This window comes from Akebia trifoliata, chromosome 11, assembly GCF_017979445.1.
Source record: "Akebia trifoliata isolate Shusen 1 chromosome 11, ASM1797944v1, whole genome shotgun sequence".
In the NCBI taxonomy this organism is placed as follows: domain Eukaryota; kingdom Viridiplantae; phylum Streptophyta; class Magnoliopsida; order Ranunculales; family Lardizabalaceae; genus Akebia; species Akebia trifoliata.
The window spans coordinates 40,920,885-40,941,903 of NC_141385.1; the positions used below are offsets into that span (position 1 = coordinate 40,920,885).

Sequence of the window (21,019 nt, forward strand, 5' to 3'; positions counted from 1 at the left end):
TATCAAGGTCAACAGCAAAAACTGTTGAACTCAACAATAAAAATCAGTGTGCTCGACAAGAATAAGTGGTGAGTTCGACAATAAAAATGTTGACCTCGACAATAAATAAAAAGTGGTGAGCTCGACAATAAAGACTAACGAGGGACTATTAAGAAGAAGAAAAAAAGTTTACTAAATGGACTATCGAGTTACTACCTAGAATTCAAGGACTATTAAAAAAGAAAACCCTCCGTCAGGGACCTTTAAGTAATTTTCCCATTATGTTTCATGATAACAGGGCTATGATAGCATCATGATAGCTTTTTAGTTTGGGCAATAATGCTAAAATTTAATTGGGTGATTTAGACATAGTCTTCCATATTGATGAATATTTGAGATCGTTATCTATTGATGAATTTTTGAGATCGTTATTTAGACATAGTCTTCCATATTGAAAATTTAATTGGGGTTGTTATCTATAAAGAATAATCGACTGTATGACAAGGATCAACCACAACCCTTTAATATTTACAAGAGACATAATAAGAGTTTAAACAATTAAATGATAATGAAGTGGATCCCACATGGGATCTTCTTCAATTTATGGAGGATCCACATGGCTAGTTTAGGTATTGCAAATAGTAGCAATTGTATTAGCTGAGAGATTTAACTACTATTTTGTTTTATTTTCTTGTATATGCATTAGGGGTTCTTTAGTCGTTTCCATTTTTTTTACTAGGCAATGGCTAGGATTGACTATTGAGTTATGGGACATTATTTATTTATTTGATAAGTAGAGTTATGGGACATTATGTAAGTCTCATTTTGTGTTTTGTTAGTATATTTGATGAATAAAAAAAGTGTAGTTTACTCCTTTTCTCTTGGATGTGTAAATTTCAAGAAACCCTACATGTGGTTCTTAAGACAATATTAGTGTGATACCTGTTGACAACCATTTACCCCAAAAGACCACTATGAATATAAGAGGGTCGTGGGTTGTACTGGGGCACGACACGTGACACCCGAGAGCGGAGGTGGATAACACAACTCTCCCCTCATCCATAAGGGTGGAAAATTCTTTTGAGGAGACTCAAACCCGTGACCTATACGAACCTAGTGCTTTGATACCATGTTGACAACCATTTACCCCCAAAAGATCGATCTGATGGGGAAAGCACAGACACAACTATGAGTATAAGAGGGTCACGGGTCAAACTAGGGAACGATACGTTAACACGTGACACCCGGGAGAGGAAGTGGATAACACAACACTCAACAATACCAATAGATTTATCTCTTCTTCTTATTCTCCACCATTATTATTTTTCTCAAACCCTCTCTTGGATGTGTAAAGCATCAAAAAGCCCTAGGTATGATTCCTAGGATACTATCGGTGTGAAATTGGAATGTTATGTGTTCTTAGTTGCATCCCAGTCTTGTGGGGTGATCTGTTTTGCATTGCTTTTGTTCTATTGCCTTGACTTTCTTTTATATATTAGTTCATACTTTTGGAGGATTTCTCATCCTCTCTTTCCTTTAATGAAATCTTACAAATAATAATAAAGAAAGAAATTTATCTATTCCTCTTATTCTCCCCTATTATTCTTTTTCACCTATTCTTACTTCAACATACCCAAAACCCAGAAACCTTTTTTATTGCCTCTTTTACATTTTTAAACAACAAAATATCTATTTCAGATTTTTTGGAGAATTATAACCTCTTTCTTTAAGCCTTTTAGTAGCTCTTTAAACTTAATCTTGGGAAACCCTAACCCTAAACCTTAGAAAACCCTTATTTCCTCTAAATATCCTACATCACCATAAACGTGAACCGACAATTGAATAATGTGTCTGACTAAACATGTTTCACTGCGTACTCTTCCATTATAATATAAAAACTAGTTTTGAATGACAAGATCATCTATGTTCACCCAACCTAGATGAAAACAAGTATAAAACTACAAATACAATAACAATATATATGCATTAAAGACTTAATTAAACCAAAAAATTACAAAATAAATAAATAAATCTGCAGGATAAAATAAGAATCCATGGGAAAATTTCAAACTTGATGGTTATTTTACAAGTAGTCAAGTGTGACTGATAATCTCAGTCTAGGGTTTGTAAAATATCTCTCAGGCGAAACAAATTCTTGGTGATCTACACATATCCTCTAAAAATATCTCTTTTCGAGAATAATACAGGTTCTTATGTGAACTTATCTCTCGCTTCGTTATGGGACAAATCCTGCAATCGAAATTCCCCTCAAAATAGATTTAAAAAAATGTTATTTCTTCAATATTTCGATGTAAATTATTGAAGTTGAGATGTTACTGTTTCCGTTTAAGAGAAAAAAACATGGCATCAAAAGAGAGAGAATCAGAGACGAAGACGAGAATGGAAGATTTCTAGAGTTTGAAAACGAAACCTTGCAGATTGGGCAGCTGGTTTTGAGAGCAACAGCTCTGGCTTCAAACTGAGATCCCTTTTGTTTCTGATTCTTCTCTGCATTTCGTTTCTGCGCATCGATCTTCTGCTTTCCTCTCGTCATCTCCCAACTCTTCCTTTTGTCTTTCTTCTTCAAACTTCAAAGGCCCTTTTTAATGTTTCTTTCCACACTGTCTCTGTTCATATTTTAGGCTAATTCTTATCTGTAGTCTGTACTATACTACTATTAGACTGTGGGCCCTTTTAATAATAGGTTAGGTGGTTGTTTGGATGGTAGAATATAGGGTATTTTAGAAACACAGCACTGTAAAAATGGTAATATGAGGTTTAACCCCTTACAAAATGCAAGTGTAGGTTTCCATCCTGACCTATAGTCAAGATTCTTATTTTTTTTATTGATAATTTAACAGTGAAATTTTAATATCCTCCAAATTTTGATTTAGTAATTTAAGTATTTAAAGAATATTTTTTTAAAAAAAATTCAAAATTTTACTTTTAAATCATCAAGAAAACGCAAGGTTGACTTACAATCAAGGGAGGTAAATATAATATCATCAATTTTACAAGAGAGTATTTCTAAAATGCCCTAGAATATACTGTCCGAATATTGGATAGAGGAATTTGATAACATGTTTGGAAAAAAAGTTTCTTAAGGATTACCAATTTGTCCCACTAACCAGATTTGATCTTTCGATTAAAATTAACCAACTTCAATATAAATTAAAGTATTTGTCCCACTAAGGTATTTTTTGAAAATTTATCTAGGGGTGAGTTTGTTGGTTTTAAAGTCTAGTGACAAGCTTGTTGCTTTAAAAATCAAAAAACGATGAATGCCGCTATTGAATAGATTATCACAAAATATCAAATTGTACGTATGTAATAATATTTAATCAAAAAACTATATCTAAATTTTAAAAATCATGTTGTTCTTCATTCATCGTCACAAATTGTTAAAATAGATTGAAAATTACATCTAAATCTTCAAAATTATGAATATATCTTTCTTAAATTGTTGAAATAGATTGAAAGTTACATCTAAATTTTCAAAATTATGAATATATCTTTTTTTGTTCATCACTTTTTGTTAAAAATCGTCAAAATGGCTCACAATCGCAGTTGAAAACTTGGAGATAAAATATGTCAGAAGTGTCTTTTGGGTAGTTTAAAAAGCTTTTTGTTAAGATGAGGGATTCAAAAGTTTATTCATTGGGTGTTAAGTTATCACTCAAAAGTTATGGTTATTTAGAAAGAAATCCCTATATCAGGTCCATGAAGCAATTTCCCCCCTTCTTTTTCCAAATGAGATGAAATGACAAGAATGCCCTTAAAAGACAATTTGTAAAAAGTCCATTTTAAAGGTGATTACAGTTGTTAATGTGACATTTCAACATATAATCTGTACCCAACATAGTCTTTGAAATCAATGAAGAAATTTATTCTTGATCACAAAAAATATTGGGAGTCCTTGACATGAATCAACTTATGCATCTCAAACCACATTAATTTAAGACTAATGATAGAGTTACCTCAAGATTGTGCCTCACGTTGCACATCCTGACATGAAAGTGTATGGGAACCATAGATGATTTTCATTGCGATACGAGTGAAAAAGCATCTATGCTTCCTATCCATTTTCACATCATGACGTGCGATATGAGGTCTACAAGCTTGAGGTCACTCCAACACGACTCTATTTTTAACCGTCCTCACCTTTTGAGAACTTTCAACTCACATCCGAGCGCTACTTTTCCAATAAAATAAATACCCAATCCAACTTAATCAAATGAAAAATTAACATTAATGCAAAGCCAATTAGATCTCCCATAGTCAAATGTGGCATCCATGTAGAGCACTATATCAAGGTTTGGAACACCTTTGGTCCTTCCAAACATGTGTTTAAGGGAAAGAAACCGATTATCACCAATAATCACCGCAACTACAGGCGCCATTCTTGACTAAGTGAAAGCGATTTGCATCTCTAATTAAGAATTCCCTTTGCACAATCTTTGAAATGTACTTTGTCACAGTATGGCAATCTCCACATACCCGAAGATTCTTCATTATCTGCAATCGGGTACCGGGATTTGTATTTAACAATCCAAATGCTATAGCAAGCCTCTCACTATGCTTGCAAAGCATCTCTCTCTTCTCGTCATCCTCAACATCATGCAGAACAAATTTCTTATCGGCAACATATCCTTCCTTAGCCATCAAACCCGCAAGTCTTTCTAATAACCGATAAACCTCTTCAGATTGTTCGATGAACTTATCACCCGTTCCAAACACGTAAACCTTGTTTCGAATCTCAATCCAACTGCATCCCATCTCCTTTTTAAGTCCTTTAGTTTTCATCGATTTTCGTATCTTCCCTACTTGATCCCACTTCCCTAAAGCTGCATATACATTCGAAACAAGAACATAATAGCCACTATCATCCGAATTCATTTCTAGAATTTGTTTTGAAACACGTTCTACGATGTGGATCCCACCAGTTACTCGACATGCACTAAGTAAAGCTCCCCATATACTTGCATCAGGATTCAATGGCATTGCAAGGATGAACTCCTCTGCTTCGGTTAAGAGACCAGACCGAGATAGAAGATCGGCTACACAAGCATAATGTTCAATCCTAGGCTCTAAGTTGTAGTTTTTCTTCATTTGGTTGAAACATTCCAAACCCTCTTCTACCAAACCCGAATGGCTACACGCATAAATAACAGCAACAAAGGCAATATGGTCGGGAAGAGTACCCATTGCCTTCATCTCCGCGAAAGCTATCAAAGCTTTCTTTCCTTGACCATACATCCCATAGGAAGATATCAATGAAGTCCACGTCACTACATCTTTCGCTTCCATGTGGTCAAATACACAGATTGCATTATCTATACTGCCACATTTGGAGTACATTTCAATTAGTGCGTTACCTATTGGCACGTCAGATTCAAACCCAAATTTAAGAATGCAACCATGAATCTCTTTCCCTTGTCGTTTCGTTGCCAAGAAGGAACATGCAGGCAAGATCCCCAACATGGTTGCCACATCCGGTGTCAGACCGCCACTCCACATCCGACTAATCATTTTCAATCCTAGATTACAATCACCGGACTGAACACATCCAGCGACAATGGTATTCCATGTTACTACGTCTCGGGTTTTCATCTCTTCAAACTCTTTTAATGCATCCTCTAAGCTACCACATTTTGCATACATATCGATTAGAGCATTGCCCACGGTAAGATTCGAAATGAATCCCACTTTAGTTACATTACAATGGAGTACCTTCCCTTGTATAAAGTCTACTAATTTAGTACACAAAGATAGAAGCATTACATGAGTGACGGAATCGGGTTTCGATTCTCCCTTATTCATCATCTTAAAAAGCTCCATTCCTTCATCATAACATCCCCTTTGGATATAACCATTGATCAGAGAATTCCATGAGACAGAATCTCGACACTTCATTCCATAAAATACTTCCTTTGAAGCTTGTAAATCACCAAACTTGGCATACATAGTTATGAGAATGTTGCTTGCCATAGTATCACATTCATACCCATTTTTTGTCATATATTCATGAACATATCTTCCCCATTCCAAGGTTTCCATATGAATACAAGCACGAAGAACAGATGTGATTGTTAAGAGATCTGGTTTAAATCTAATAACCATCTCTTGAAACAGCTTAATTGCATCAGCAAACACACCTAATTGTGAGTACCCACAAATCATGATGTTCCATGAAACAGTGTCTCTCTCTCCCATCTCATCAAAGATTCTTCGAGCATCTGTTAAAATCTCGAATTTAAAGTACATAGAGAGAAGCCCATTGTTTACTAATCTATCCCTCTCCACTCCAATCTTATAGACAATCCCGTGAATTATCCGACCTTCTTGAATAGCAACCAGACTTCCACATGCAGGTAAAACGCTCGACAATGTGAAAGAATCCGGAATCACACCAAGTATTCTTGATTGGTAATAAATTTCTAAAGCTTGAACCCATTCCTCATTTGCAGTACAACCCGAAATCAAACTATTCCAAGAAACAACATCTCTATGAGGCATTTCATCAAACACTTTTATGGCTTCATTCAAACTCCCAAATCTTGCATACATATCAATCAAAGAGTTTCCAATAAACAAATCTGAGCCAAAACCCATCTCCAAAACGCAATCATGAACAGTTCTACCCATCTCAATATCGGATAAACCAGCACAAGCATTAAAAATCGAAGGAAAAGTGAAATTATCGGGTCGAACCTTCAATTTCAGCATTTCGAGATAGAATTCAAGAGCGTCGGTGAAAATTCCGTTCTGGGTAAGTGCTCTTATGATCGAATTCCATAGAAACACGTTGTTTGAGTTTGAAAATTGACGAAAAACAGATCGAGAAGCGGTGGTGTCTCGGAATTGAGCGTACTTGCTTATAAGTTTACCAGAGAAGAAGTCGGATTGGTGGAGTCCAGAAGTGATAATAAGAGAGTGGATTTGGTTGAGTTTTTGAAGATTTGTTGCAGAAGACAGAGATTTGGAGATTGAAGAAGGGATGGTTTCTTGTTTTTGTTGGCAAAAATAGCGAACTGTGGAGTATTTTAAAGAGATTTTGGAGGAATGTAGGAGACATATTTTTTTGCCGCGTAAACGTACCAGGAGATCCAGCTTTTGGAACCAAAGTTTGCTCTGATTCTAGTTTACAGAGAAGGGTGAACATGAGTTCCGCGCCCAGTGGAAAATGAGTGAAGATTCTCCACTTTCGGGAGTTGTTTTGAAAATATCTTCTGGGGTCCTTTGCTTGCCAAGTGGAAAATTAATATAAAGATGAGGAATTTTTGTGCAGCCATTTGGAGCACATACTCACAAAAAATTAAAGGGTGGATTTGAATATATACATAGTCACATAGATCCCTATATTTTGATGAATATTTGAGATACATCCCTCCTCCTTGGTCTTCTCTTCTTTACTATATAATGAGAGAAGTCAACACCAAAATTTAGATTCCAAACATACACCCCACCTTAACATTTAAAGTTAGTATAATCGGAGTCATTTTGGTTAACAAATTAGAAATTACAATCACAAGTCTCTAGATCACGTTGGTTAGTTTTGAAAATCTTTATTGCTATTATAATGAGAGAAGACAGAGTATAAAGTGATTCAAAATCAAAATTTAGATTTCAAAAATGCCCCCACCTTAAAATTTAAATTTAATATAATTGGGATCATTTTGATAAAAATTTGAATGCTTATCGGATACAAATTCGGATAGTGGTGTATTTGATCCGATAATATCCAATTTGATATAATAATAAAAATAATAATACTACTATATAATAATAATAATAATAACATGTATTTTTTTTTATCAACTTTGAAAAATCCTTCATCTTATCTCTTTACTCTCATCTTATCCATCATCCTTCTTAGGGTTTGGAAGGATGAACCAACCCTTAGTTGCATGCGATAACAATTTTTTAACAATCTTCCTCAATGATAGTCTAGGTAGGTAACATCTCTCTTCAATTTCAAACCAAATTAAGAGATCTGTCACTCTTTTACCTACACTAAAGCGAGACAGAGAACGAGATAGATGGTGAATTGCCTCCATCACACACACACACGCTCTCTCTCACTCTCTCTATTGCTTCTTTAGTTTCAAAACATAGAATATTCAACAAAAATAGGGGGGATGATTATCACCTGAAATTTTGGGAAAATATAAAGGATTATACAAATGACATTTCTTGGGTTTAATCCCAAGGGCCAAACTCATCATCTTCAACCTCCCACCCCTTATCTCATTCTTGAGATTGATGTTTTTTTACTTTTTTCTTTTTTTTCTTTCTTTTAGAAAAAATAAAATTTATTATTATTTACTTTAAAAGAAAAGGAAAAAAAAAAAAAACAAAAACAAAACGAGAGAAATATTACCTATCATCTTCTAATAAAAAGTTTATTCACTTTCCTTAAGTTTGACAACGAAGAGAAACTCTTTTTTTCTTTTTGTAATGTCAACAGGGTAAAGGCAGACCCAAACCAGCTACAACCTCAGGAAGAGGAGACATCTTTGATCCAGAGAAATAAGAGAAACTCACAGTACCAAGAGAAGAGGCAAGAAAATTTGCCGCCTTGTTGGTTATCCTGAAGACATGAATAAACGAAATTTTCTGGAAACTCGACAAAATGTTCTTGATTGACAAAACCAAATGAAGAACTTTCCACGGGGAACTCCATCTATCATTTAACACTTTGATAGCCAGCTTGGAGTCAGATTGAACCAAGATTCTAGTGAAGCCCTTAGCCAAAGCTAGCCTGAGCCCATGAAGAATATCTTGCAACTCATGGAAGATGACATATTAAGGATTTTCACACCCAGTCACAACTGCCAACACCTCCCAAACCCTCCTCTAGTGGTAAAAAAGACCCACCTACGTTGACAACATACACCCCAAAATCAAGTTTTGGCCAAGAGTAATAGAGACTTGATTTATGAGTTCCATGTTTAGTTTAAACTATTTAAATATGATAAAATTTCAGCAAATGCTACAATGATAAGTTCATATAATACAATTTCATTTATTTTGCCAAGAGAAATTAGTCCTTATCTTTACTATTATAATGAGAGAAGGTGAAGTAAAGGGGTTCAACACCAAATTTTGAGTAGTCATAAATGCCCTTGGTTTATATTTAATTTTAATATAATCAGAGTCGTTTTGGTAAAAAAATTAAGAAAATTGCAACATAAATTACAAAAGTATATTTTTTTACTATGTATTCTTCAAAAACCCTTTAATTGATATTTTAAATTACAAATAAATCCTTTTGAAATATGTGCGTTGGCACATGCCACCTTCTAATTTACTATAATAAGTAACACATTTGGGAATTATTTGTACAAGCTTCTTATTCAAAAGCTCTCCTCAAATATTTTTATATAAACGAAATTTCAAAATAGAATTTTTTTTTTTAGGAAAAATTATTTAATGGTTCATGACGGAAGGTTTTCTTTTTGATTAGTCTTTGACTTTGAGGGGTTAGCTAAATAGTCTATTTAGTAAATCCCTCTTCTTTAATCAGTCCTTGAACCAAACTATAAACATTTCTCATGATTGAAATGTTGAAATTGCACTAACCATTCAAACTCACCATTTTTGTCCAAAAAGATTGGATTTTCGAAATCTTAATCGAGTTTTGGAGACTCCATTCTAATGAAAAAAATTGAGAAGGAAGAAGAATCCATTTTCAAGGGGTTTTCAGTCATTTTGAAGATGTATGTAGAAAACCTAGGATTTTTCAATTCTTTCATTTAATATTTGGATAAATATCGATTAAGGATGATTATTTTGATTTGAAATCATGTACACAAGTCGTTATGTCAAGTTTTAAGTCGATCTTTCCATGTATTTTAGTTGAAAAAATTCTAAAAAACGAAAATGGGTGGGTTTTACAGCATTGAGGTCAACAATCTTTATTTTTGAGTTCAATATTTTTATGTCGATTTTTACATTTAAAAAAATAAAATTTGTTGAGGTCGACAATTTTTCTCACCAATAATTATTATTGAGTTCGACATTTAAAAAAAGAATTGTTGAGATCACCAATAATTACTATTGACCTCGCCAGTTTTATTTTTGTCGAGCTTATCGGTTTTAATTATTGTCGAGCTCACCACTTTTGTCGTAAAACCCACTTATTTTCATTTTTTCAAGTTTTTCCAACTAAAATACATCGAGATCGACTTAAAACTTGACATAATGACTTGTGTAGATGATTCCAGACCAAAAAAACAATCCTTGATTGATTTTCATTAACAAACGGAGCAAAACAATTAAAAAACCCTAGTTTTTTACATACGTCCTAAAAATGCTTGAAAATGATTTTTTCTTCTTTCTCAAATCCTTTTCATTGGAATAGAATCTTGAAAACTCGACCATGATGTCAAAAATCTAATCTTTCTGGACGAAATGGTGAGTTTGAATGGTTAAGGCAATTTTGACCTTTCAATCGTGAGTAAAGTCTAGAGTGAGGTCCAGGGACAGATTAGAAAAGAAGGATTTACTATGTGAACTAGGGTGCAACTTGGACTGGTTCAAACCTAGAACTGAACCAAACTAATAGCTTTGGGGTGGTTTGGTTAGAAACAAGTTGCGGTTTGGTTCGGATTTACGAAAATGGATAATCTATCAATTTGATTCAATTCTCAGATCAAGCTTGTATAGAATCGAATCAAATCGAAAACTGAACCCCTATGCAATAAATAAATATATATGTAAATAATAATTATTATGAATAATTTTAGAAGTTAGACATAGATTAGTGTTTTTTTTATGAATAAACTAATGACTTTTTATGGATAGATTTGTGATTGATTGTCTGAAATTTTATGTTTGTTTTTTCATTAAAAAAGTATTACTTAAAATTTATAAAATATTGGCAATTCGTAGAATTAGATCAAACCAAACCGACTTTAATTCGGTTTGGGTTGGGTTGGTTCCAATGAAAGTTGATTCGATTCTGATTCTTATTTAGTGGAACCGACCTATATTGATTCGATTCCAATTTAAATTCAAACCAAACCAAGTTGCACCCCTAATGTGAACTATTTAGTTAACCCGTAAAAATCAAGGCCTGATTGGAAAGAAAGCCTTTCAGGGATCATTAAGTAATTTTCCCAAAAAATTAGTTATGTTGAATAATTTTGGTGTATCTAAGAAAAATTGCACTAATGGTTAGAAGGCTTAATCTAATAATCTATAGGAAATATGTTTGATGGAGAGCCTCAACGGTATAAAAGTTGAATTTTGTTAGCCTCGATGAGGGGTTAGTTGTCAGCTAAAATGTGGGACGCATATAATGTATTACGTGTATCATGATTTATGATACGCAGCTTTGTACAATATCATTTCCCACACTCTTACAATTACAACCCTACAACTAGAAGACGGAAGCAAAGAGAGATGTCTGCAGAGGTGAGGGAAGAGTGAAAAATTTAGGGGTTGGCTTCGGATTTGAATTCGATTATGGTTTTAAAATATCCGTCGGATTCGGATATTATATTATTTTCGGTTTCGGATGTACCTATATTCGAACCGATTAGTACCCACTAAACCCCACTTGAAGATTGAGCGGAAGAGGAAGGGAACTGCTAGGGTTTAAGAATTGAACCCTGTTTTGTTGACTCATTTGATTCATCCAAGTTAGGGTTTAGAGCACTAGAATTAGGATTTCCTATGAAAAGCCCTGGTTTTTCTTGATGTTCATACGTGTCCCCCAAAGTTTCAATTGCAGAGAATTCTTGTTAAGGTGAGCTTATCCTTGAATTTCTTTCAGCATTTCTAATCCAATTATTAATCTGATATTCGACTTTGAATCTCTGAACTATTCTTCTTAGATAACTGAAGGGTCTGTTTGGATGCTATTTTTCTTCAGAAAAAAATATTTTTATATTTGTATACAAATATGGCCGCCTAATAGTTCCATATTCTTACAACCACAATTCATCAGCTAAGGACTTGTTTCTATTATCTGTTTTTATGCCACTTAAGGGTTTGTTTGGATCTTCATTTTTGTGCCTAGAAAATAAATTTTTTACACCCAAAACTCCATAAAGTTATGTTTTGAAGGCAAAAGTGGCTACTAAACAGACTTCAAATCTTTTTTTTTTTTTTTTTCTTTTGAGTTTAAGGTTCTTGTACATTGTATTACAACAATAATTTATCTCTTTATTTTGTTAATTAAAAATGTTTTTCCCCCTTATCAGCGAAGGAGTTATATTTTGTTTAGCTTCCATTGTTCGACCACCAACGTATCAAAAGACCCACAACTCATATACTACTCGTAGTGCCCATCGCCCATTTAAAAGAGATTCCCGTCATTTTGGTCGTTCACACAAAGTTTCAACCACGGAAACAAGTTCAGTTCTTCAATCTAGTTGCCTACAACATTGGTTCAAAAACTGGCAAGAGCAGAGAAAGAATAAACTTACTGCAAGCACTTTTGGTGGTGCAATTGGATTTTGGCCTCGTCGAAGGGTTCAACTTTGGTTAGAAAAGCTTGGGGCAATTGAGCCTTTCACCGGAAACCTGGCGACCGTTTGGAACAATATCAAGGAAGAGGAAGCACTTGAAAGGTATAAGCTAATAACGGGAAACACCGTCTCTTTTCCCGAATTTCAGCTCTACGGTAATACAAATCCTGAAGATAATTGGCTTGCATGTTCACCGGACGGAGTGGTTGACCAAGTCGTTTATGGGTTGCCTTCACGTGGGGTGTTGGAGATTAAGTGCCCATTTTTTGATGGAGATAAGACAAGGTCTTACCCATGGTCACGAATCCCTCTTTATTGCATCCCGCAGGCTCAAGGATTAATGGAGATATTGGACAGAGATTGGATGGATTTCTATTGTTGGACTATTAATGGGAGTAGTTTATTCAGATTATATAGAGACCGGGAATACTGGGAGATGATGAAAATAGCTTTATCTGATTTTTGGTGGAAGCATGTTCAGCCTGCGAAGGAGTTGAGTCTCGAGTCACCGATCACAAATCCGCTCACTCAGTTGAGACCACTTAAGCCCGAACCTAGACATGAATTCTGCAGCGCCATAGTTTATAGAAGCAAATACTTGGTTGATGATTCCAAGCTATTAATGCGAGAAATAAATGGGAAATTGCATATTCGGGCATCTTGGGATTTTCCCGAGGTGGGATTCGGTCAAAGTGAGGAATCAAGAATTTGGATGACAAGGGATTGGTTGAGAAGGAGAGATGCAGACATGGAGGTTTAAACTTTTTAGTTGAGTTATAGAGGGAAGCAGGTAACAGATTTGAAGCAGAGATGCTCAACTTTGAAAAACAGATGTGAGCAGTAGAGCGCAAGACAGAATGGGTGTCTTTCTTAAGCTTAGAAGAAGAAAGAATTGTACATGTAAGCCTCATGTTTATTGAAATATGCCTATCGTTTGTTTTTCTTTCTAATGTACATGAGTCAGGCCTTCCGACTTGTCAAACCTCTGTCCTGATGACGTACAAGGTCTACACATGTAGAAGGGCGAGGTCCCACCAAGGAGAATCCCCCCCCCCCCCTTGAAATTACGATGATTCTATTGTTCTAAATACATGATATTGCAGTTCTTTGGAAAGTTGGAAAAAAGAAAATTCTATGTCAGATGTTCTATCCATTAATGTTGGGTTCCAGTCCATTCGCATTTGTGTCATGTGTATGTCACATCTAGATCGGGGTGGAGGGTATACACGTCATCTTGTACCTATTACTTTCATATGGGAACTCAAAATTTTCAATAGTGTCTTTTATTTTTATTTTTGTATTTGTATTTTTTTTCACTTTTTCCCCAAATTTTTGGGATAAAGCTTCACTCTCAAGGATTGACCTTCTTAAAGAGTCTTTGTTCTTCCATTTTATTCTCTCTAAAGTAATGTCTTCTGTTAATCCAAGTGTTTTCATGTGCCCTGACTGTTTCAATCCATATTCATTTAGCTCTTTCTCTTTCTCTTTCTCTTTTGGAACATTCAACTTGCACAAATTCCCTCACCCTCTCAAAGAGAGAAATTTTGCAAAACTTTGCATATTCAATTTCTAGTATCAATTATAAAAAGTACAATTTTTGAATTTTTACACACTAAAATCACATCCCAAGTTCCAATTGACAAAAATTCAGTTAATTACTCAATCAAGTTTCTTGAGATTAAAAAGCCTATGCTGTGATTTGCTTTTTAGTCTTCAATATTCAGTTGGCTTTCTCATACAACCTAGTGGATCCTATTTTCTTAATGTCTAAGAAAGCCAGATTACTTATTGAAAGGTCTCATGCAAGTTTTAATCATTACTCTGAATAGTTGAATCAGTTCTACGTTTTTTTCCACGTATTTCTTTTCTTTTCTATTCCCTGTTTAGCCGAACTAAAAGTTGGATTCTTATTTTGCAGACTATTAGAAGAATGGAGTAGGGACATACATAAACACACTCGAAGACAGAACCTACTCGAGAGGTTGAAAAGTGTAAATGCTATTCTACTCCGTTTTAATTCATATCTTTTATTGGTTTATTTATTCATGGGTTAGCAAAGTTTTGGACTTGTGTCAATCTTAGAACTTGTAGATCGTATCATATTGTTTACATGTATGGCTCTGAATATCGGCTAATGTTGCATCTGGTGTTGTTTGAAATGTATAACATTTGTTTTATTTATTTTTGACCCATTTGAGCTACCTGGATTGTCTGCCCCATCTTGTAAAATAATGTATATCAACCATATATTAAAAATGGAAGAATGAAGTTTCCATCGGTTGTAAACCTTATGTGAACATTCATATTCATTAAGCAGTTTACCTGATCTGTTCCTATATTTGGCGGTTGGGACACTTTCCCATTGATATTTGACTATCTAATTTGATGAACATTAGCCCTGACAGACAGGTGGATCATCAGTTACATTGATATAAGTAGAGAAGGGTTGAATTATATAGTATGGCAATGGAAGAAGTGAAATCGACTCCGAGCTACTAACATCGAATGGATTGCTGACTTAGATACCCGCCTTCGATGAGGGTTTTTGGAAGATCTCCGATGTTTAAATCACGTTGAATCATATGGTTTAATTGTTGTTGTTATTATTGTCACTGTAAGAGCTAATTTCTTTGTCTGGCTTAGATGGTTTTGGGTTTGTCGATTATACATCCTCTGAAAGGTTGCATGTTTTACTTTTAATGGTTCTATGCATTTGGCGAGGTAGCTGTATTCTTGGAAAATCTTAGGGTCTGTTTGTTATAGATTCCAGCTTCTATTTAAGAAATCTGTGTCTAGGAGAAGCAAAAGCTCAGAGTTTGGGAAGTTGCGTTCAGGAGAATCTTGTTTCTTACAGAAGTTGACGTAGAAATAGTATATAGAGGTTGAATTGATTCTATTGTTTAATCTATGAGTTAAGAAGAATGAAGGTTGAAATTGTCATTTCGTTCCCATATGTTTTTTGGTTTTGGCTTCTCATAATGGGTTGTCCGTGAAAGCAGTCCTAGCAAAGCTTCTCATAAACACAGTTTTGGGCTTTCCGCAAAAGCTGGTGAAGCAGAAATCATTACTAACAAACATCGAAAAAAGCCGTAACAAACAAACCCTTAATTTTCACTTATGCCCAAAGAAACTGTTGCGTACAAACGTGCTTAAGTTTTGTGTCATCTCGGAATATATTTTTATCTGACATATTTTGGTTTCAATTGGGATCAAAGAGAAACATAAAAAATTTCATTATATGATAGTGTCATTTTTATTTTTGGATTTCACACTTTTAGGGATCACAAATGAAACCCATTTGTGATATTAAGCTGGTATGATTTAGACATACTGGCAACGTTTTGATGAATATTTTAGATACCCTCGCCCCCCTTAGTTTTCAAATTAATGACAAGTCCTTTAACCTTGGTTTTATCTAATGGATTAATAGAAAATGACCTGAATGACCTTGTTTTCAATCTTAGTAAAAAAGACCTTGATTTTACTTCTTGAAACCAAGGCCTTGTGTGGATACACCTCTCCATGCAAGAGTAGAAGTCTAATCTCTTCGTGCAAGAGCAAAAAAATCTTTTTGCGCAAGAGCTGATTTTTGGAGATTCTCAATAAAGAGCAAAAAATCTTTTCACACAAGAGAAAAACCTCTCTAAATTTTTGCTAGTTCCCTATAGGAGCAGAAGTCGTCCAGAAGAAGCTCTATCCAAACGCAATGCAAGTCATTTTCAACATAAAGATTCTACATCAAATCTCAAAAATAAGAAATGATTTTTAAAATAGAAAATAATGGAATTTTGAATAGAAAAACAGAGATGATGAAAATCATGAATTGAAAACAAGGTAGAATATATTTTTGAGGTTGGAGAAATAGGACAATTTGAAATATAATTAAGTCAAATCTACTCAATCTAGTTTCGAGTCAACTCGATAAAATTTAAAAATATGGACAAATAAAAGAGCTAACCACAACTAAAATTGGGAAGAAAAATCTTAAATATATTACATTTCTGTAAAGAAATATGACAACCCACAGAAGAAACTTTCTTCCAAATTTTAAAAACATATAAAGAAAACGAATTCCTATAATGAAAGCTAAACTTTGGAAGAAAAAACTAATGTGATATATGACAAAAAACAAACTCTTTTAATTGACAAAAGAACATTACATGTAACAAAAACTCTTCACTTATAAAATAATTTTAAAAAAAAAAAAAAAAATCTTTTTACTAAGAAAAGAAAGAACACCACAGCTAACAAAATAATCTCATCCAACAAATTTTAATGCACCTAGATTTTCTGTATTGGGCCGATCGGCCCATTAATCCACCTTTGCCAGCCGCCCAAAACACAACATATAAATATAATTTACATCATTTAAATCTAAATATATAACATAAATATTCAGACACATCATTTGATTGGGACCTTAATAGAACTAATATCATTGAGCTGGATCCAATTATTGGATTAAAACAAATTGATTTTGGGTCTGATCCGATCCATTGACAGCCCATTCTCAAGTGCTTGAAACCCAGGCTGGAATAGGGGTTATAGCACCTAGCCCCGCCCAATGAAAAATATATCAAGTGTAATTAATTATGAGAGTTACTATTGCCACACCAACTTCTACTAACGCCACACCAACTTTGTGCAATTCTATAATGATTTACGGAGGAATTGGTGTGGCATTAGTAAAAGTTGGTGTGCCAATAGTATATCTCTTAATTATTTACTGGAAGATGATTGAAAAAAATGCAGTTTTACCTTTATAAAGGTAAGCATTTTCGTTTAAGTTGGCAATGAATCCCAACCTCCTTTCACCAAGAATAGAGAATAATAGAAAAAATTCTAGTTTTGAGTGGTGAGTTTAATTACTTTCAATTGCCCATGACGTTTTATTAACTAACAACATTTCACATGACACAAATTTGACACACACATGGAAGATCCATAAATTAATATTTAAAACCAACTTGCACCATAAATTAAAGCTTACACAACAGATGACAAAAGTAACAAACTCTTTTTAACTAACAAAAGAACATGACATGTAACCAAAACTCTTAATCCTTTAAAAAAAAAAATTTTAGAAAGAAAATAAAGAAGATGACACCTAATAAAATTATCCTATCTAACAAAGACATATTTTAATGCATTCAGATTTTTTGTTATCAACTGTTGTTAAGGTTTAACTATAAATTGAAGTCTCTTGTAACCAACAAATCATTTCTCCACCATGGCATCCAACTTTGTCTTAATGCTTATAGTCATCCTCACTTACCTCTGCAACTTCCATTTCACCATTGTTCATGTTTGTCATGGGTTCCATGTTGATTTGATACATAGAGATTCTCCAATCTCCCCTTTCTTCAATCCCGCTGAAACTAATTATAACCGATTGGAGAACGTTGATCATCGGTCTATGGCTCGTGTGAATCGTTTCAAGCTATCATCTTCATCGTCAACTTCAACAGAACAAATTCAATCCAATGTGTACCCATCTGATTTTGAGTATTTAATGGGAATCTCTGTTGGAACTCCTCCTGTTCAAATATACGTAAAGAATTTCCAATCAATTTTGGGACCCCAATTGTGATATCAATGAAAATGGTCCACCTCCTAGGCCAATCAGACCCGAAAATGATGTTCCATGAAACAGCGTCTCTCTCTCCCATCTCATCAAAGATTCTTCGAGCATCCGTTAAAATCTCGAATTTAAAGTACACAGAGAGAAGCCCATTGTTTACTAATCTATCCTTCTCCACTCCAATCTTATAGACAATCCCATGAATTGTCCGACCTTCTTCAATAGCAACCATATTTCCACACGCAGGTAAAACGCTGGACAACGTATAAGAATCCGAAATCACACCAAGAATTCTTGATTGGTAATAAATTTTTAAAGCTTGAACCCACTCCTCATTTGCACTATAACCCGAAATCAAACTATTCCAAGAAACAACATCTCTGTGAGGCATTTCATCAAACACTTTTATGGCTTCATTCAAACACCCAAATCTCACATACATATCGATCAAAGAGTTTCCAATAAACAAATCTAAGCCAAAACCCAACTCCAAAACACAATCATGAACAGTTACACCCATCTCAATATCGGATAAACCAGCACAAGCATTAAAAATCGAAGGAAAGGTGAAATTATCGAGCCGAACCTTCAATTTCAGCATTTCGAGATAGAATTCAAGAGCTTCAGTGAAAATTCCATTCTAGGTAAGTGCTCTTATGATCGAATTCCATAGAAACACGTTGTTTGAGTTTGAAAATTGACGAAAAACAGATCAAGAAGCGGTGGTGTCTCGGAAATGAGCGTACTTGCTTATAAGTTTACCAGAGAAGAAGTCGGATTGGTGGAGTCCAGAAGTGATAATAAGAGAGTGGATTTGGTTGAGTTTTTGAAGATTTGTTGCAGAAGATAAAGATTTGGAGATTGAAGAAGGGATGGTTTCTTGGTATCACAATTGGGTCCCAAAATTGATTTTCGGTTATTCATTTTCGTGTCTGATTGGCCTAGGAGGTGGACCATTTTCGTTGGTATCACAATTGGATCCCAAAATTGATTGGAAATTCTTTGCGTATATTTGACCAGGAGGAGTTCCAACAGAGATTCTCATTAAATACTCAAAATCAAATGGGTACACATTGGATTGAATTTGTTCTGTTGAAGTTGACGATGAAGATGATAGCTTGAGACGATTCACACAAGCCATAGACCGATGATCAACGTTCTCCAATCGGTTATAATTAGTTTCAGCGGGATTGAAGAAAGGGGAGATTGGAGAATCTCTATGTATCAAATCAACATGGAACCCATGACAAACATGAACAATGGTGAAATGGAAGTTGAAGAGGTAAGTGAGGATAGAGGTAAGTGAGGATGACTATAAGCATTAAGACAAAGTTGGATGCCATGGTGGAGAAATGATTTGTTGGTTATAGGAGACTTCAATTAATAGTTAAACCTTAACAACAGTTGATAACAAAAAATCTGGATGCATTAAAACTTCCTATATTATTTTTCTTCCAAATTTTAGATTTCATTACAGAAATTAGTTTTCTATTTTAAAACTTGGAAGAACGAGTATTTGTTGGTTGTTTTATTTCTTTAAATAAATGTAAGATGTTAAGGCTTCTCTTAATAGTCTATTTAGCAAAACTTTTCTTTCTAGTCAGTCCCTAAACCTTATTCTTCACATTTCACATGATTGAAATGCTGAATGTGTCATAACCATTCAAATTCATCATTCATCATTTTCATCCAAAAAATTTGGATTTTGGACCTCCCAATCGAGTTTAGGAGACTTCATTTTGACATTAAAGATTTGAGAAGAAAGAAAAGTTATTTTCAAGTATTTTGTAGATGTATGTAGAAAACTAGGGTTTTTTCAAAATTTTACTTCTTTTTTGGATGAAATTATCAAGGATGGTTCTTTAGTTTGAAATCATTTAGACAAGTCATTATGTCAAGTTTTTAATTGATCTTTTCATGTATTTCAGTTGAAAAATCTCAACAAAAAAACAAAAACAGGTGGATTTTATAGAGTCAAGTTCAACAATTTTAAAAATTATCAAGGTCAACAGCAAAAATTGTTGAACTCAACAATAAAAATCGGTGTGCTCGACGATAATAAATGGTGAGTTAGACAATAAAAATGTTGACCTCGACAATAAATAAAAAGAGGTGAGCTCGACAATAAAGACTAACGAGAGACTATTAAGAAGAAGGAAAAAAGTTTACTAAATGGACTATCGAGTTACTACCCAGAATTCAAGGACTATTAAAAAAGAAAACCCTCCATCAGGGACCTTTAAGTAATTTTCCCATTATGTTTCATGATAACAAGGCTATGATAGCATCTTGATAGCTTTTTAGTTTGGGCAATAATGCTAAAATTTAATTGGGTGATTTAGACATAATCTTCCATATTGATGAATATTTGAGATCGTGTGTTTTTTAAGCTAATGACATGCTTTCTTGACCTCAGTCTTTTCTAGTAAAAAACCCTTAATTATTAAAAAAATTTCCCAAAAATCTGCTATCTTTTTTATTTTTTCTTTTATTGGTAAAAATCTGTCAACTTCCTACTCTTCAACCTATACAATATATTAATGTAATATATTCAACGTTGTCTTTAATTCACAATTTCCATCCTGTCTCTATTATTCTACCCAAAATTTCATCATCTTCTATTTTTAAAATTGTTTCTTACTTTAAGACTTAACGTTGAATCTTAATGCTGACGATGAGAGTTAACAAATTTTATCCAAGAAATTAAAGATGGCATGGTTTTAGAAAGAAAAATCAACGTCTTTTGACTAAAGTTGAAAATGAGGTCATTTTCTATTGATCGGTTAGATAAAACAAAGGTCAAAGGACATGTAATAATAGCCAAAAGTTAGGTGGGTACGTCTAAATCATCCAACTTTATTTCATAAATGGGTTTAGAAAGTTAATCGGGATCCTTTTGATAGTATGGTTGGGTCAGATCTCTTTATTGAGAAATTGCTTGCATTTGCCTTTAAAATTTTCAATTATATAATTTTTGGTTTAC

General features: G+C 34.1%; 2 protein-coding genes across 3 annotated transcripts; one reads left to right on the forward strand and one right to left on the reverse strand.

Moving 5' to 3' along the window:
- Positions 1 to 3,680: 3,680 nt before the first annotated feature.
- LOC147391692 (Tetratricopeptide repeat (TPR)-like superfamily protein) lies at positions 3,681 to 19,464 on the reverse strand. The gene is made up of 2 exons (XM_086459098.1): positions 17,897 to 19,464; positions 3,681 to 7,116 (listed from the first exon to the last, which is right to left on the reverse strand). Exons 1-2 carry the CDS (start codon positions 18,635 to 18,637, stop codon positions 4,348 to 4,350), a joined length of 3,510 nt encoding a protein of 1,169 aa, XP_086315224.1. The 5' UTR covers positions 18,638 to 19,464; the 3' UTR covers positions 3,681 to 4,347.
- Positions 11,394 to 14,741, forward strand: LOC147391693 (Restriction endonuclease, type II-like superfamily protein). 2 transcript variants are annotated; one of them, XM_086459644.1, is made up of 4 exons: positions 11,394 to 11,583; positions 11,643 to 11,731; positions 12,189 to 13,355; positions 14,374 to 14,741. In XM_086459644.1, exons 2-3 carry the CDS (start codon positions 11,682 to 11,684, stop codon positions 13,213 to 13,215), a joined length of 1,077 nt encoding a protein of 358 aa, XP_086315770.1. In that variant the 5' UTR covers positions 11,394 to 11,583; positions 11,643 to 11,681; the 3' UTR covers positions 13,216 to 13,355; positions 14,374 to 14,741. The 2 variants fall into 2 exon arrangements, with proteins under 2 accessions (XP_086315770.1, XP_086315769.1); XM_086459643.1 differs by having other exon boundaries at positions 11,394 to 11,731.
- Positions 19,465 to 21,019: the final 1,555 nt, after the last annotated feature.

What these genes read in the sequence shown, in the direction of transcription:
- LOC147391692 (XM_086459098.1), bottom strand. Translation starts at nt 18,637, where the DNA reads ATGCTGAAATTGAAGGTTCGGCTCGATAATTTCACCTTTCCTTCGATT. An exon ending in AGTTGACGATGAAGATGATA is followed by an intron (nt 7,117 to 17,896) that starts GCTTGAAACGAT and finishes TCTGTAAACTAG; the next exon opens with AATCAGAGCAAACTTTGGTT.
- LOC147391693 (XM_086459643.1), top strand. Translation starts at nt 11,682, where the DNA reads ATGTTCATACGTGTCCCCCAAAGTTTCAATTGCAGAGAATTCTTGTTA. An exon ending in TGCAGAGAATTCTTGTTAAG is followed by an intron (nt 11,732 to 12,188) that starts GTGAGCTTATCC and finishes CCCCCTTATCAG; the next exon opens with CGAAGGAGTTATATTTTGTT.